Source organism: Musca domestica, unplaced genomic scaffold (genome assembly GCF_030504385.1).
Source record: "Musca domestica strain aabys unplaced genomic scaffold, Musca_domestica.polishedcontigs.V.1.1 38, whole genome shotgun sequence".
Taxonomy (NCBI): Eukaryota; Metazoa; Arthropoda; class Insecta; order Diptera; family Muscidae; genus Musca; species Musca domestica.
In genome coordinates, this window is record NW_026712324.1 from 3,250,262 (window position 1) to 3,269,589 (window position 19,328).

Below are 19,328 nucleotides of genomic sequence, written 5' to 3' on the forward strand. Positions count from 1 at the left end.
CTTGTTTTTTTTGGAATATTTTTAAAACTCATACGATTATGGCTCTAGATATTCCTTGAGAAAATATTATTTTTGTCAAGATCAGTTTTTAAGTCTTGATGGTCGTTAGTCATTGTTGGTCCTTGGAGTATAGGCTGGACATAAAAAGGAAAAAAACATCTGAAATAACCTACCAGGTGATTAAAAGCAAAAAAACGCCAAAAATGTTCTCAGTTACTAAACCACTTTATTTATAGAGAATTTTTATAAAAATAGGTAGGTATATATTTTTGTTGTTTTCATATAAGTAAAATAAAACTTGGACTTGATTTGTCCAGTTTCCGATTGGCTTATAACTACTTACAAAAAAAAAATAAATTTCAAATCAAGTGTTTTAAAAAAATTTATATAATTTGTTTATGATTATAACCTATGTATTTTACGATCTACAGTGGAACACCATTACACCAAACTTTTGTGGACGTTGGAATAAATTTAATAAATTTTATTAGGTATTTTTTTTATAATTTCTCCTTAGAAAATGAATAGGAGTGGAAAATAAGTGTTTGCCTTGTTTAACAGTGTTCTCGTGTAACTTTTCTAATACTAATTGAAATTGTGGTAAAGTTTTTCTTTGAAGCCAATGAAAACGGTAAATGGTTGTAATTTTAACTAATTTCAAATATGAAAAAAAAAAACAAATTAAGATTTGTTCCATTACATCTTAACTTATTACAAGACCCAGGCAGATATTAATTTTTGTCCTTATTGGTACTGTGGAAAATTCTCCGTTAAATTTGTGCAAAGAAATACCATAACTGGGCTTAATTTTCATCCGCTCAAATTTTGTTAAATCTTTGAAATTTATGATTGTTGCTGATGTGCCTGTTGCTGCTGAGCCGCCTGGTTGCGCCGGGAACCTATAATGAATGCAGAAATGGAGAAAAGGAAAAATTATTTAAGTCCTGAGCTAATTGTTATTATATGGGGTATTTGTGGCGCTTCGCCCACAAATCCTCTGATGCCCACAGGGCTACCCACATACCTTTGTCCTTATTTTTGCGTTCCTTTTTACCACTGCCATTAGCTTGTTTGCCGCCACTGCCGCCGGCGCCACCATTATTATTGGGATTACATTTTTTGTTGATGCTACGCACAGCCTCACAGCTGGACGACGACTCATTGCCGCCTGTTGATTTCAATTTATCCTCGCGCGTCATTTGACCATTAATACATTCTGACCAGGCACCCTTTTCATAACGGCAAGCTGTGATAAAGAATGAACAAAACAAAAAAAAAAAGAAAAAGTGTAATAATAACAAGAAAAATTGTAATTCTCAGAATAATAAGCAGAAAGAGCGAACGCAATATTGTTAAATATGTTGTTTTATCAATGCATTTTTTTATTAAACAAAACAGAAATCTTGAAAAAAGGCTTTAAATATTGAACTATTTGATATAGGACATTCTCAAATTGGAGCAGGTAATTCTCTTTCAGAAGGAAAAAAATCTAATGTAATTGACGGACCTGAAGGTCCTAGAATATGATATACCCAGTGGAGTTTCTTGAAAACAAATGTTGTTCAAAATCAAAAAAGTAAAAAAAAAAACATCAAGGAAAAGTCAAAAGTCGGTCGGGGCCGACTATATGATACCCTACACCACTATGCATATTTAGTAGAGCTCCCGTAACAAGAGAATTTATTTGAAGTAGATCATACCACCTATCAATATTTGGCTTCAGAGCAGTTATAGTTTGCTGTAGAGTGCATGATATCACTTGGAGAAGGATTATGTTAAACAAGTAAAAAAACATTAAGTTCGGCCGGACCAAACTTTTAATACCCTCCACCTTAGGGTAAAGGAAACGTCAGAAGAAATGTGACAACAACCATTAAAATGCCGAATTTTGGGAGGTATCGTTATATGGGGGCTATACCAAATCGTGGACCTACACATGCAATGTTTCGCCAACGAAGCTAGAACCCATTATGACCCACAAATACCAATTTTTAGACCAATCCGCGAAAATATGTGGCAAAAATTATCAAAATACGGAATATCGGGAGGTATCGTTATATGGGGGCTATACCAAAACGTGGACATATAATTACAATGACTCGCCACACGAACTGGGACCCATTATGATCTACAACTACCAATTTTCAGAGAAATTCGTGAAAAATGTGTCAAAAGTCATCCAAATACCAAATATTGGGTGGTACCGTTGTATGGGGACTATACCAAAACGTGGACCTATACATACAATGTTTCGCCACACGAACTTGGATTCATTATGACCCACAAATACCAATTTTTAGACAAATCAGTGCAAACATGTGGCAAAAACCATTAAAATGCCGAATATCGGGAGGTACCGTTATATGGGGGCTATACCAAATCGTGGACCAATACATGAAATGTTTCGCTACCGGAGCTGGAACCCATTATTACGAACAAATACCAATTTTTAGACAAATCCGTGAAAAAATGTGGCAAAAATAATCAAAATACCGAATGTCGGGAGGAACCTTTATATGGGGGCCATACAAAAACGTGGACCTATACATGCAATGTTTTGCCATACGTACAGGGACCCGTTATGACCTACAAATACCAATTTTCAGACAAATCCGTGAAAAAATGTGGCATAAGTCATCAATATACCGAATATCGGGAGGTACCGTTATATGGGGACTATACCAGAACGTGGACCGATATATCTCATTTTCAATACCAACCATCCTAGATACAATACAAATTGCTCTGCTAAATTTTAGCGCTCTACGTCAAATAATGTGGGCTGTATCGTGATTTCAACAGACAGACGGACAGACGGACAGACGGACAGACAGACAGACAGACGGACATCGTTAAATCGACTTAGAATTTTATGCTGATTATGAATATATATACTTTATGGGGTCTACGACGAATATTTAAGGATGTTACAATCGGAATGACAAAGTTAATATACCCTCCTTTCCAACGTGGAGGGTATAAAAATATATATCGGAGCTGAGTTGCACAAAATGGAAACGTGCGTCCTGAAATTCACTACATTTGGGCTGATATTAGTCATTATTTGCACAATATACCTGAAATCGGACTAAGGATATATATGGGAGCTATATCCAAACCTTAGCCGTTCTCGATAAAATTTAGCAAAGGTATTTCCGAGCTTTATAAGATATCTAGTACCAAATATCATTGTTGTCGAATGTACTTAAACACCAAATCGGACCAACCGATTTTCACCAAATTTAATGTTTTTGCTTCCAAACCGAATTCGGTCGGATATGCCAAAAATTTTAGGTCATATTGTCTATCTGGAGCACAATTAACCTGAAATCGGTTGAGGATATATATGGTAGGTGGTGATTTCGGATAAAGACATATGTGGGAGCCATATCCCAATATGAACCGATGTCGATAAAATTTGATAGAGGTATTTTCGAGCAGTATCTGATCAAATATCACTATTTTGGAGTGCAAAGTACGCATGTGAGGGACGTATAGCTATATCTAAACCGATTTTCTCCAAATTTGATTTGATTATATCTAGACTGAATTCGGTGGGATGTACCACAATACAGGGTTGCCCATATTCGACGGACCCATGACTCTTTGGGCCCATTCCAATCGACGAGGCTTGTCCGCTGGCAACATTCTTTGCGTCAATTGAATTTTGTACGGGAACAAATGCAAATAAATGCGAATAATCCGTTGTAAAGTGGACCGAGTCATGCCCAACTGCTGAGAACGGCGTTTTTGGGATGTTCTTGGGGACCTCTCAACACTGGCTCGTACGGCAGCGATATTCTCGGCCGATCGCCTTGGTCGACTTTTAAATGGTCGAAAATGTTTCGTATAAACGAAAATGTTTCGTATAAACGCTTAATGGTGTTCTTAGAAGGCGCACTTCTCACATTTTTAATGTTTTAAAAGCACTTTGAGTTTTCACAATTGACTCCTTCTGTTGAATGTAAATTTCAACTATTTCGCGTGGCGTGTTCATGGTAAAAATCTGCTTGGATTGACGCTTCAAACGCGGTATATCATTAAGCGATATGTCACTATGTGACAACCCTGTACTGGTAATTTGGACTTACATTTGGCGCACAATAAATACGAAATCGTTTGAATATATATGGGAGCTATATCTACATCTGATCCGAACAAATATTGTTTGCCAAATTTCATCTCAATCGGATAATAAATGCGACCTGCATTTTGTTCACAAGAATACATGGACGGATGGACGGACATGGATAAATCCACTTATAAAGTGATTCTATGAAGATCCTCAAAAGTAACTATGGGTCTGTCACGCTTCCTTCTCCATGTTACAAACAAATGCATAAAGACATAATACCCTTACCACTATGTGGAGTAGGGTATAAAAATTAAAGATAATTATTGGGACAATATTAAACTCTTGGTGGTCCTTGAAATAAAAATCATTTAAATATTTAAGGATATAGCCATTTATATTAAATGAAAAAAATTAAATATCCATTTTTGTCTTTGAAAAATATTATTAAAAATTGTAGGCTATTAAAAATATTTGGGCCTGACGGTTAAAAAACAAGTAAAAAAGCAGTTGAATACCCTCCACCATTTGGAACGAATTAGAAAATTTTCAAAAAAATAAAATCCAATAAAAATTCTTTTAAAATCTTTAAAATATCTAATATAGGAAGGTGCCGATATATGGGGGGATATACGATATTGTGGACCTATAAAGACAAATCTATGTCTGCGTGTAAAGTACTCACAAGGAACTCCGTGTGTAGATTTTCAGACAATACGATTGGAAAATGTGGCTAAAATCATCAAAATACCGAATATCGCGGGGTACCGTTATATGGGAGCTATACGTTATCGTTAACCTATATAGAGAATTCTCTGTCGGTGGGTAAAGTGCTCACAAAGAACCCCTTGTGTACAAAGAACCCCTTGTGACTATTCCGTTGAAAAATATGGCTAAAAACATCAAAATACCGAATATCGGGGGTACCGTTATATGAGGGCTATACAATATCGTGGATCTATATAGATAATTCTCTGCCGAGGTATAAAGTATCCACAAGGAACTCCTTGTGTGGATTTTCAGACAATTCCGATGAAAAATGTGGGTCAAATCATAAAATACCGAATATCGGGAGGTACCGTTATATGGGGGATATACGATATCGTGGACCTGTATAGACAATTCTCTCTCAGGGGGTGAAGTACTCACAAGGAACCACTTGTGTTGATTTTAAGACAATTCCATTGAAAAGCGTGGCTAACATCATCAAAATACCGAATATCGGAGGTTACAGTTATATGGGGGATATACGATATCGTGGACCTATAAAGACACTTCATTTTGAGGAGGTAAAATGTCCACAAGGGACTCCTTTTGTGGATTTTCAGACAATTCCGTTGAAAAATGTGGGTAAAATCATCAAAATACCAAATATCGGGGGGTACCGTTATATGGGGGCTATACGATATTGTGGACCTATATAGATAATTCTCTGCCGAGGTATAAAGTACCCACAAGGAACTCCTTGTGTGGATTTTCAGACAATTCCGTTGAAAAATGTGGGTAAAATCTTCAAAATACCGAATATCGGGGGGTACCGTTATATGGGGGCTATACGATATTGTGGACCTATATAAATAAGTCTCTGCCGAGGTATAAAGTACACACAAGGAACTCCTTGTGTGGATTTTCAGACAATTCCGTTGAAAAATGTGGGTAAAATCATCAAAATACCGAATATCGGGGGGTACCGTTATATGGGGGCTACACGATATTGTGGACCTATACAGATAATTCTCTGCCGAGGTATAAAGTACCCACAAGGAACTCCTTGTGTGGATTTTCAGACAATTCCGTTGAAAAATGAGGGTAAAATCATCAAAATACCGAATATCGGGGGGTACCGTTACATGGGGGCTATACGATATCGTGGACCGATATAGCCCATCTTCGAACTTGACCTGCCTGCAGACAAAAGAGAGATCTGTGCAAAATTTTAGCTTCCTATCTTAATTCGTTTAGACTGTAGCGTGATTACAACAGACGGACAGACGGACGGACAGGGCTAAATCGTCTTAGAATTTTACGCTGATCAAGAATATATATACTTTGTTGGGTCTAAAATGATCATTTCGATGAGTTACAAACGGAATGACGAACTTAATATACCCTCCATACCTTTTTTGGTGGAGGGTATAAAAAGTAAAATTAGTCTTTATGGCTAACAATATTCTTGAAAAATTGATGATTGATGATTCCACCAGAAGGAGTCATATCCCATCTTCACATCAGATCTAGTGTTAGTAGAAATAATGGATCTTGTGTTGATGGAAATATTGAGATGTACCAAGTCTGAATGGAATCGGATATTAATTTCGCTCTTTATGAGTTTCATGGATATTCAAAATTTTGATCCTTTGTGGGGGAGGTACCAGAAGGAGTGGACCGATATATTCCATCTTCACACCAGACTCTGGGTTAATAAAAATATTGTAATTTGTGTAATTTGAAAACAATCGATCTCTTACATCAAATTCTATGAGGGTGGACCGATATTGTCCATTTTCACACCTGACCTGATGCAAATATTAGGATTTGCAAAAAAAAGGAGTAAAATATTTAATTTAAAATTTTCATTTTTTGTAAGGGAGGCACCAGAAGGAGTGGACCGATATTGCCCATCTCAGAACTCGATCGAAGTTTGGTAATAATATTACGATGTACGAAGTTTGGACCAAATTGGATACTCCCTTCGAGAGTTATCGTGCGCACCATCCAGCCATACAGACGGACGGATGAACATCCCTAGATCGACTTCAAATGTCCTGAAACTGATTTGGTCCAAAGATACCTGGGGTCAATTTATTATTTCAATTTATTGGCCTATCAAATTATATATACCCTCTCTAGCTCTCTTATATGGACCCATAGAGAGCTCTTGTTGGTAATTTCGGAGATATTGTGCTTCATCATTAACGACATACCTTTATTGTTATTATTTACTAAACATACAAGCATCGGAATTAGTTCTTGATCATTCCCTTTGCACTTTTGATATCAAAATGTGTATTGTTAACTAACAATTGCTTTCATGTTAATTTCCCAAATAATATCAAAAATCAACATTCACATTCTTCATTACCACTTCAAAACCTCCCAAAATGAGTAGAATAGCATCCAAAAAAAGAGGAATTGTTGTTATTCAACATTTTTGTTTTTAATGAGTTTTTCAGTACCTGTTATGGTATAACCACACCTTACGCTTGGTAGCGCTAGAACAAAAGAAGAAGAAGAAAAAAAAAAAAACAACCACGCAACCCCGCAAAAAAAGGCGAAATAAGTACAAAACTTTCAATTTTTAGCACACTCGATTTTTAACTATGTATTCTCTTACACACACACACTGACATGCATACAAATGAACGTGTGTGTGTGTTTGCATGGTTATCATAGTTTTTGTTCATAATATGTCGTTATTCCACTACAACGAACAATTTGCAGCAGTAGCAGGACAATACCAGCGCCAGTGCTGATGGTGGAAAAAAAGAAGAAGAAAAGAAGAGCAACACGAGTAAAGAATCTAAAGCGGGAACCTTAATTGCTTTCATGCGACTGAACAACAACAAAACAAATAAACCTACAAACAAAAATCGTAAACGCATTGCTAGCAACTAATACTGCAGTGGCTGCCTCCTGCCCGTCTTTGCGCTTTAGTGCACCCATTTACAGGCGTTCGCTCTCTCTCTCTCTCGCTCACTAACTTTTAACTATATTTTAATTACACTGTTTGTTGTCTGATGCCATTTTTCGCGCCCATTAGACGATTTTCACTGAAACCGAACGTGCCAGTAAATGCTAGGCAACGCCATGATAATGAGGCTTAATAAGGCTTACAGTGGTCTTCGGGAGTTTCAATTATCTGTGCAAGTTAATCTATGTTGCCAACACAAAGGACCAGAAGATGATGCACATGCGAATTTAAGTTGGGCTAAATTTCAATTTCATAGCAGAATCCTAGCTTAGAATTGCTTAGGAACTTCTGCTAAGAAAAGTTTTCTCATAAGTACAAATATTAGAAAAAAGTTGGATTCGAACGAGATTCAGTTCCATACCCCAGTATATCCTTTTCATGAAATTTTACATAACCAAATCGCAAAGTGGCGGCCCTATGTACTCGACAGCCTTTCGAATTTAATTATACCCTCAGCCATATGGCTAGAGATGGTATATATCATTTGATACGGCCTCATAGAAATAACAGTTTTAGACTCTATGTATCTTTGGACCAAATCCGTTTCAGGACATTTGGAGTAGATCTAGCGATGTCCGCCGGTCTATCAGTCTGGTTGGTGTGCACGATAACTCTCGAATGGAGTATCCGATTTGATCCAATCTTGGTACATCGTAATATTATTGTCAAATTTAGATCGAGGTCGGAGATGGGCAATATCGGTCCACTTCTTCTGGTACTTCCACCACAAAATGTCAACATTTTCAAAGAAAATAATTTACTGCACAGAAAGAGAAAGAATAATCCGATTGTGTTCCCACTTTGAATATCCTAATATTTGCATCAGTGCTAGGTCGTGTGTGAAAATGGACAATATCGGTCCACTCCATCAAGTACCTCACCCACAAACGGTCAAAATTTGGAATAATTATAACTCTTATAAAATGTGATGTATGAGTAAAATGTGCTTTACGATTGTCTTCAAACTACACACATCACAATATTTTTATTAATCCAAGGTCTGGTGTGAAGATGGAATATGTCGGTCCTCTCCTTCTGGTACCTCCCCGAAAAAGGGTCAAAATTTTGAATATTCATGAAACTCATAAAACACGAATTCACATCCGATTCCATTCAGACTTGACACATCTCAATATTTCTACCAACACAAGATCTGTTATAGAAATGGTAGGGATCGGACCATTCCTTCTTGTAGCTCCCCCACAAAGGGTCAAAATTTTGAATAACAAAGAAGATCATAAAATCCGAAATAAGCATCCGGTTCCCTTCAAATTACACACATCACAAGACATTTATTAACACAAGGTGTGGTGTGAAGATGGGATATATCGGTCCACTACTTCCGGTACCCCCACAAAAGGGTCGACATTTTGAATATCCATGAAGCTGATAAAATGCGAAACTAACATCCGATTCCATTCAGACTTTGTACATCTCAATATTTTCATTAACACAATGTCTATTGTGAACATGGTGGAAATCGGACCGTTCCTTCTGGTACTTCCCCCCCCCCCCCCCCCCCCAAGGGTCAAAATTTTCAATAACCAAAACGATCATAAAATCCAAAATTAGCCTCCGGTTCTCTTCAAATTACACACATCAGAAGGTGTGGTGTGAATATGGAATATATCGGTCCACTTCTTTTGGTATCTCCCTCACAAAGTTTCACAATATCCAAAACTCGAAATTAACATCCGATTCCATTCAGACTTTGTACATCTCAATATTTCCATCAACACAAGATTTATTATAAATATGGTAGAGATCGGACCATGGTAGAGACCTCCCCCACAAAGGGTTAAAATTTTGAATAACCAAAACGATATAAAAACCCGATGTAAGCATCTGTTTTTCTATAAATTACACACAAAACAATATTTTTATTAGCCCAAGGTCTCACGTGAAGATAGGATATATTGGTCGACTTTTTCTGGTGCCCTCCCCCCACAAAGGGTCGAAATTTGGAATATTCATGAAGCTCATAAAACAAGAAACTAACAACCGATTCCATTCAGAGTTGGCACACCTCAATATCAACACAAGATGGTGGATATGGGACAATATCTTTTGCTACCTGCCCCATATAGGGTTTAGGATTTTGAAAAACAAACGCTCAAAGAGAGCAATATAAATGTACAATTCCGATCAAATTTCACACATAAAAAAAATTTTGCTAACACAAGTTCTTTTGTGAAGGTGATATATATTTGCGAACCCCTTCTGGTACCTCACTCAAAAAGGGTCATAGTTTTTATCTGCCATAGTTTTATCTGTCATGACTTGCGAAACAAGTCAGCGATTCTTTACAATTTGCTATATCTAAACATTTCTATCAAACAGGCATCTGATATAAACATGGGATTTATCGGATTTTATGATTTCGCCTAAAATTGGATATAATAATAAAATGAGTTATTCAATATTTTAAAATGGCCATAACTCCTTAAATGTTAACATTAGTGAATTATTCAATATTTTAAAATTACCATAACTCCTTAAATATTAACATTTCGGGGTTTTTAGCTATTATTTGAGATCACTTTTTGAGGCATGAATTATTCAATATTTTAAAATGGCCACAACTCCTTAAATATTAACATTTCGGGATTTTTAGCTATTATTTGTGATCACTTTTTAAAGAGTGAATTATTCAATATTTTAAAATGGCCATAACTCCTTAAATATTAACATTTCAGGGTTTTTAGCTATTATTTGTGATCATTTTTTGAGGCATGAATTATTCAATTAATTTTAACATTTCAGGGTTTGTAGCTATTATTTGTTCCAATTTCTTGTAATTTTACCCATACCATTTTTATTCTGCATTAGATGAAGTATAAAGATGGAATACTTCGGTCGACTATATTTGTTACCTCACGCACATTTTGACAGTTTTCTAAAAATTATCACATATCTCCTATAAAGTGAAGGAAGTAACCAATATAGTCCATACCTGGAACGTCGCAATATTTATGCCATATTTATTTAGGATCGATGCGAAATGGACAATATTGGTCCATTCCTTCAGAACCTACTCCATGGAGGGTTAACAATTTTTATAATCTTAACACAAGTAAAAATATATATTTAAATAATATCTTTTACCTTGTTTAATATCTTTTTACCTTGTTTTAATTCGAAGTTAAGGCCAAAAACAACTTTACAACCGCCCGCCTCTTTTGCTGCCCCACTGTTCAAAAAACAGCACCAGCGTCTCCCACAGCGCATATTAACAATGAAACCCATCATAACTTAGTTAGCATCCGGATAGGATGAAATTTCATCCAACAACGTAAAGTCAACTCTGGCGCATTTCCTCTATGCGGTATGCTAGTGTTGCCATTAAAAGCGGTTGGGTATTCCAGTGGAATTGGAACGAAAGGAAGGTGAAAACAGAGCACATAAATTGGAACTAAAAAAGACTAACCAACCACCACCACCACCACCAACCACATCATCTGCAATGTTAATATACAATTTTTCTCATTAAAAAAAATGAAAAAAAAAAAGAGTTCAAACAGTGAGATGTGGATATTTCAAAGCGAGAACACCTTTTTGTGGACCACAAAAACCACAGAATTGCCGTTGTCATAGTTGTTTGTTTTTTTGTGTTTTCCAGAAACAAAAGATATAACCCTTTTCACTTTTAGTGGGACATAGCAGCATCATCATCCTCGTTATAAGCCCACATAACTGAATGACGAAAGGAGGTGGGGGTTTGCTAGAAATCTTGTTGGGGTAGTGCTAAACCGATCGCCATAATTTAACATGTTTTTCGTTTATGTGTCACACACACACACACACACACATTCAGATACAAAAAGTGAAATTCATCAAGTGTAAGGGTGTGCAGTAGTTAATTGCTTTGCAACATTTCAACGCTTGCTGTGATTTGAAAAAAAATAATGGTCTCCTAATTATGAAGCGTTTATCAATTTCTATCGTAATTAGTGCATAAATTGTCGCAGTTAGGTTGTGTAGTTTTTTTCTTTGAGACTATAAATGTATTTTCGTCATGGCCAAGTAACATTTTTTCTGCTTTAGTAGGATCCATATGTATGTCAAAGTAAAGGCTTTTAACACTTTGAAAACATTTATGAATAAAAAGTATCAGTCGGTTTCGCCGACAGGTATATACACCAAGCCACCGATCGTCTATTTAAATATATTTCGACTTCTGTTATGATTATTCAAACGACTGACCCTCTATGAAGTAGGTAATATTTGTCATAAGCCATTACAATATTCAAATGCGAAACTAAAAAAAATTGGTTATAATGTCGATAAAATCAAAATACCGAATATCGGGAGGTACCGTTATAAGGGGGCTATAAGAGGACGTGGACCTGCACAGACAATTTTCTGTCATAGGCTGTAGTATCCATTACAAATCTCAAATACCAAATTTGAAACAATTCCGGTGAATAATGTCGCTAAAATCATCAAAATACCGAATATCGGGAGGTACCGTTATGCGGGGGCTATAAGAGGACGTGGAACTGCACAGACAATTTTCTGTCATAGGCTGTAGTATCCATTACGAATCTCAAATAGCAAATTTGAAACAATTCCGGTGAATAATGTCGCTAAAATCATCAAAATACCGAGTATCGGGAGGTACCGTTATGTGGGGGCTATAAGAGGACGTGGACCTGCACAGACAATTTTCAGTCATAGGCTGTAGTATCCATTACGAATCTCAAATACCAAATTTGAAACAATTCCGGTGAATAATGTCGCTAAAATCATCAAAATACCGAGTATCGGGAGGTACTTATATATGGGGGCTATATGAAAACGTGGGCCTACATGGCCCATTTACGAACTTAACCTGCCTACTAGAAAAATAAACACTTGTACAAAATTTTAGCCTTCTATCTCAATTCGTTCGAACGATTACTAGAAAATCGAACATTTATATCCAATTTTATGCGAAACCATAAATTCCATATTCATCTCAAGCTTCTAGTTGAGAGAAATATTTGGGTAACTGATTTGTTTCGCAACTTATGACAGATGAAAGTATTGAAAATTATGACCCTTTGTGGGTGAGGTACCAGAAGGATTTCGCAGATATATATTATCTTCACAACAGATCTTGTGTTAGCAAAAATATGTGTATGTGTGAGATTTAAGCGTTTTGTTTTTCAAACTTTTGAACCCTATGTGGGGGAGGTACCGGAAGGAATGGTCCGATCTCTACCATCTTTATAAAAGATCTTGTGTTGATAGAAACAGTAAGATGTGCCAAGTCTGAATGGAATCGCATTTTATTAACCTTTGTGGGAGAGGTACCAGAGGGAGTGGACCGATATATTCCATCTTCACAGCAGATCTTGTATTAGTAGAAATAATTGGATGTGTGAAATATGAAGAGAATCGGATAATTATTTCGGATTTTATAAACATTTTAGTTATTCAAAACTTTGATCCTTTGTGGGATAGGTACCAGAAGAAATGGTCCGATCTCTGCGCATTTTATAACGGAACTTGTGTTGATAGAAATACTGAGATGTGCCAAGTCTGAATGGAAGCGGATGTTAATTTCGCATTTTATGAACATTTGTCGGAGAGGTACCACAGGGAGTGGGCCGATATATCCCATCTTAACAGCAGACCTTGTGTTAGTAGAAAAAATGGGATGTGTGAAATATGAAGAGAACCCGCTGCTTATTTCGTATTGTATAATCGCTTTAGTTATTCAGAACTTTGATCCTTTTTGTGGGAGGTACCAGAAGGAATGGTCGGATCTCTACCATCTTTATAATTGATCTTGCGTTGATAGAAATGTTGAGATGTACCAAGTCTGAATGGAATTGGATGTTAATTCCGCGTTTTATGAGCTTCATGGATATTCAAAATTTTGACCCTTTGTTGAGGAAGTACTAGAAGGAGTGGGCCGATATTGTTCATTTTCGTACCTGACCTAGCGCAGATGCAAAAATTAAGATTTGTAAAGATAAGTTAAGTTAAAGAAAAATCGGAGTATCCCTTCAATTTCTTTCCAGTAAAATATTTTTTTTTAAATTTTAATTTTTTGTGGGTGCGGGGGGCTACTAGAAGGAATGGTCCGATCTCTATCATCTTTATAGCAGATCTTGTGTCGATGGACATTTTGAGATGTACAAAGTCTGAATGGAATCGGATGTTAATTTTGCGTTTTATGAGCTTCATGGATATTCACAATTTTGACCCGTTATTGGGGAGATACCAGAAGGAGTGGCCTGTTATATCCCATCTTAACAGCAGACCTTGTGTTAGTAGAAATAATGGGATGTGTGAAATATGAAGAGAATCAGATAATTATTCGGATTTTATAATCGTTTTAGTTATTCAATACTTTGATCCTTTGTAACGTACCTGAAAGAAATAGTCCGATCTTTACCATATTTATTACAGATTTTGTTTTGATAGAAATACTGACATATGCCAAGTTTAAATGGAATCGGATATTAATTCGGCGTTTTATGAGCTTCATGGATATTCAAAATGGTAACTCTTTGTGGGGGAGGTACAAGAAGGAGTGGGCCGATATATTCCATCTTCACATCAGAACTTGTGTTACTAAAAATATTGTGATGTGTGTGATTTGAAGACAATCATATTTTATTTATTTATTATATGTTGAGCCTTTGTGGGGGAGGACTTGATGGAATTAACCGATATTGTAAATTTTCGCACTTGACCAAGCACTGATGCCAATGTTAGGATTTGAAAAGTTGGAGCAAAATCGTATTATTCTTTCTCTTTCTGTGCAGTTAAATATTTTCTTTGCAAAATTCTACTTTTTTGTGGAGGATCCACTAGAAGGAGTGGACCGATATTGCCCATCTCCGAACTCGATCTTAGTTTGATAATGATATAAATATGTATCAAGTTTGTACCAAATTGGATACTCCCTTCGAGGGTTTTAGTGCGCATCAGCCAGCCAGACAGATGGACAGATAGATAGACTCCAAATATCCTGAAACGGATTTGGTCCAAAGAGACCTTGGGTCTAAAACCATTATTTCGATGAGGCACTGTTTGGCCGTATCAAATGATACAACAGAGGGTATGTAGTCATAAGGCTGAGGGTATAAAAAATGCTTTCTTTACATTGTATTCTGGTCAGAGCTGAAAAGATTACATCAATTAAGGGTGAGATGAAAAAACTACAACCAACTTCAGACTGCTGTCATTTCTAAGCCACTCGTCCGACAGCTGTTAAAATTAATCCAGAGACAGCTCATTATATTGTTTACAAGAGTACGAAAGCATTTTGGTGAGAATTTTCCAGAAAAAAAAACTTATTCGTGGTAGAATTCAAGCGTGATAGTGTGACTTCTTCATATTTGGCTGGAAAACCACAAGTGGCTATCGTTAGAGCACTCCAGCATTTAAATGTGAATAAATCTTTTGTGTCTCGTACCATCGCTCGTAACCGTAATGCTAGTAGCGTAGCCCGAAGTCAAGGAAGTGGACGGAAGAAAACAGCTGCATCAAGAGAAATGGTTCGAAAAGTAAAGAAACGACTTGATCGAAACCCGCGTCGCACTGGCCGATAAATGACTCATGAGCTGAACATATCGCAATCTTCCATTCGGCAAATGATAAAAAAGGGCCCGGGGTAAAGCCATTGAAATTCCAAAAAGTGCAAGAACTTACACCGCAACGGACAGAAAATAGACTCAAAAGAGCTAAAGAGTTGCTTCGCTTTGCCGAAAGTAGTGAACTTCTCCGATGAAAAAACATTCGTTGTCCAGCAGTTTGTAAACAACCAAATAATCGACAGTGGCGTCAGAATAAATGCCGAATATTATCGCGAAAATATTCTGGAGGGTGTATTAAAGCCTTGGGTACGCAAACATTTTGGCCGCAAACCTTGGACATTCCAATAGGACTCAGCACCATGGCACTCAGCACGCGCCACTCAAAAATGGTTACAAAATAAGATTCCTCGCTTCATTTCCAGCGCACTATGGCCACCAAAATCTCCGGATACCAATCCGTTGGCCTATTGTGTCTGGAGTATTTTGGAAAGCAAGGTAGGCACTAAAAAATACCAAAGTGTCGATCAACTCAAGCAAGCGCTTCGCCGGGAGTGGGCCAAAATACCGCAGAGTAACATTCGGGAAGCGTGTGACGGTTTCATTGGCCGTTTGAAGGCCATAATTCGTGCCAAAGGTGATCAATTCGAAAAAATCTGAACTTATTCTTAAATTTGATGCTATTTCCGACATTTTTGCTTTCATTCAATAAAATTTAAAAATGAATCTAAAAAGTATGGCATTTGTCTTCGTTGCAGTTTTTTTATCTCACCCTGTAGATAACACGATTTATTGTTGCTTACGCTCTCGTCTGGTTTGGTATCATATCCAAGTAGATGGTGAGGCTTAGGAAGTTGGAGCGTTAGGGATCTATTAGTTATTATTATTATTATTAGTTATTATTATTATTAACTGTAATAGGGCTTATGGAGAAAGAATTGATTGTGTCCTGTTAGGTGCACTGCATTTCTTGGACCAATCTGACAGATTTGACAAAGCTGTCTCGGTGTTGCCCTTCGCTGAAATCTGAATGGTATCACATACAGGTAGATGGAGAGGCCTAGGAAGTGAGAGCGTTACGGATCTATTAGACAATAACTTTAGAAGATCTTATACATAGAAGGTCCTTTGAAGGTCTTTTGTTTGCAGAAGACTAAAGGAAATGTTGATATGTGCGGGAGACCTTCTCCTATGTGTACAGAGAACACATACGAAGACTTCTGGCTCAAGAAATCCTATAAAAGGTTTGGTCCTTTGAAGGTATTTTATGTACAGAAGACTACAGGAAATGTTTTATAGGATTTCTTGAGCCAGAAGTCTTCGTATGTTTTCTGTACACATAGGAGAAGGTCTCCCAACATGGCATAGCAACATTTCCTGTAATCTTCTGTACATAAAATACCTTCAATGAAATGAATGTCCTTGAGGAGATCCTCTATACGTAGAAAACCTAGAGAAGGATTTTTCAATGCGTGGCATTATTGGCATTATTCAAAGAAAAACTCAATTTTTATATCCGTCATTTTGTTTAAAACATCTTCAAATATTATTCAAAGTCGATGTAGCGATGTCCGTCTGTCTGTTTGACATCAGGGTACATATTATTATGTATCAATGTATATGTAAATATGTACATCATTAATATTCCGTTCTCCTTTCGAAACATCATCTATTTTCCAGACTTATTAACGATGACAAGATAACTGTCATCTCATTGGACATGTTTGTAAAGAAATAACTGACAAAAATATATACGACTAGCTGAGAAAGATGATGGACTGAACGAATGCAAGTCATGTGAAATATGAAACCACAAATATCACCAAAAAATGGACAATGTAAAACCATATAAAGACCGAAAGGAGAGTTGGAAACTAATGCATATCTCTTGTTCTGATTCTACTTTGAAGTTTTATTTTTTTTTCGGGAATACTGAAGGAAGGGAAAGGTTAGGTTGCACAGGTTCCGTTTACTTCATTGTTTCCGGTTTGCTCATCACCCAGAGGAAATAATTAAATCTCCTTTTCCTTTTTTGTCTACTTTTACAAGAATGAAAAAAAAGGATAAATGCTGGCCAAATGAACGTCACACGAGAATGAAATTTGGGTAGGGGGAAATATATTATGATTTGTTTTGGACGGGGGGGGGATAATGTAAACTATCACCCTCACCTTTTTAAGCATTGTCGTTATTATAATCATCATGGTTTTTGTCATCTCACTCCCATAGCCTATCAACACTCTCTGCTGACAGTGATGAATAACTCAGGACAAATGATGCGAGTTTGTAGTTTTAAATGAGCTAACATTGAAGTTTCTTTGTACACCTTGTATTAGGTAAAGGAAGAATCTTTAGGTTTGGTCTTTCTATGTACAGGGTGAGGTAAAAAAACTGCAACAGAGTCAAACGGCATAATTTTTACATTTTTTTTTAATTTATTGAATGAAAGCAAACAAGTTAAAAAGAAGTAAGTTCGGCCGGGCCAAACTTTGAATATCCTCCATCATTTGGAACGAATTTAGAAATTAAAAAAAAAAATAAAATCCACTATACGACGTGGACCTACATAGGCATTGTTTACCATTAGCCATTACCATATTCAAATTCCAAACTTGAAATAAACAGTTAATAATATAGCTAAAATCATCAGAATATCGTATATAGGGAGGTACCATTATATCGGAGCTGTGCGAAGACCTGGACCAGCATAGACACAGGCTCTTGCATCCATTACTAACGTCAAATACGATATCTCAAACAATTTCGGTGGGTATTGTACCTAAACTCGTCAAAATACCGAATATAGGGAGGTACTGATATATGGGGCCTATACGAAGACCTGGACCTGCATAGACATTTTTCTGTCACAGACTGTAGTTCCCATTACGAACTCTAAATATGTAATTTGAAACAATTCCGGTGAATAATTGCGCTAAAATCATCAAAATACCGAATATGAGGAGGTACCGTTATATGGGGGCTCTGCGAAGACCTGGACCTGCCCAGATAATTTTCTGTCTTAAGCTGTAGTATCCATTTGGAACTTCAAATACCAAATTTGAAACAATTCCGGTGAATAGTGTCGCTAAAATCATCAAAATACCGAATATCGGGAGGTACCGTTATATGGGGGCTATATGAAAACGTGGACCTACATGGCCCATTTACGAACTTAACTTGCCTACTGGAAAAATAAACATGTGTGCAAAATTTTAGCCTTCTATCTCAATTCGTTCGAAAGATAGCGTTATTACAACAGACAGACGGACAGACAGACAGACAGGCAGACAGACGGACATGGCTAAATCGACTTAGAATTTTACGCTGATCAAGAATATATACTTTGTTGGGTCTGACATGAGTATTTCGAGGAGTTACAAACGGAATGACAAAGTTAATATACCCTCCATAGTATGGTGGAGGGTATAAAAATGTCGGAAATAGTATCAAATTTTAGAATAAGTTCAGATTTGTTTGAATTTATGGCCTTTATACGGTCAATGAAACCGTCACACGCTGTCCGAATGTTGCTCTGCGGTATTTTGGCCCGGCGAAGCGGCCAAACCTTGCTTTCCAAAATACTCCAGACACAATAGTCTAACGGATTGGTATCCGGAGATTTTGTTGGCCATTGTGCGCTGGAAATGAAGCGAGGAACCTCATTTTGTAACCATTCTTGGGTGGCGAGTGCTGCGGCCAAAATGTTTGCTTGCCCAAGGCTTTTAGATACACCCTCCAGAATATTTTTGCGATAATATTCGGCATATATTCTGATGCCACGGTCGATTAATACGAGCGGAGAGCGACCATCGGCTGTTATGGCGGCCCACACCATCTCCCTCGCCGGCGCTTGATTTTTGGCTTTTGTGCGGTGGAAATGAAGCGAGGAACCTCAGTTTGTAACCATTCTTGGGTGGCGCTTGCTAAGTGCGACGGTGCTGAGTCCTGTTGGAAAGTCCAAGGTCTGCGGCCAAAATGTTTGCTTGCCCAAGGCTTTAATACACCCTCCAGAATGTTTTCGTGATAATATTCGGCA

At 37.0% G+C, this 19,328-nt stretch overlaps 1 protein-coding gene across 2 annotated transcripts in view; it reads right to left on the bottom strand.

Moving 5' to 3' along the window:
- Nucleotides 1-206: 206 nt before the first annotated feature.
- The window catches only part of LOC101891526 (uncharacterized), a 217,739-nt gene continuing 198,617 nt past the window's right edge, over nt 207-19,328 (bottom strand). For both annotated transcript variants that reach the window (XM_059126368.1, XM_059126369.1), the window contains exons 7-8: nt 1,025-1,246; nt 207-899 (exon numbers count right to left, since the gene is read on the bottom strand). In XM_059126368.1, coding sequence (XP_058982351.1) covers nt 844-899; nt 1,025-1,246 — 278 coding nt within the window. In that variant the 3' untranslated portion in view covers nt 207-843. The remainder of the gene's footprint in view (nt 900-1,024; nt 1,247-19,328) is intronic.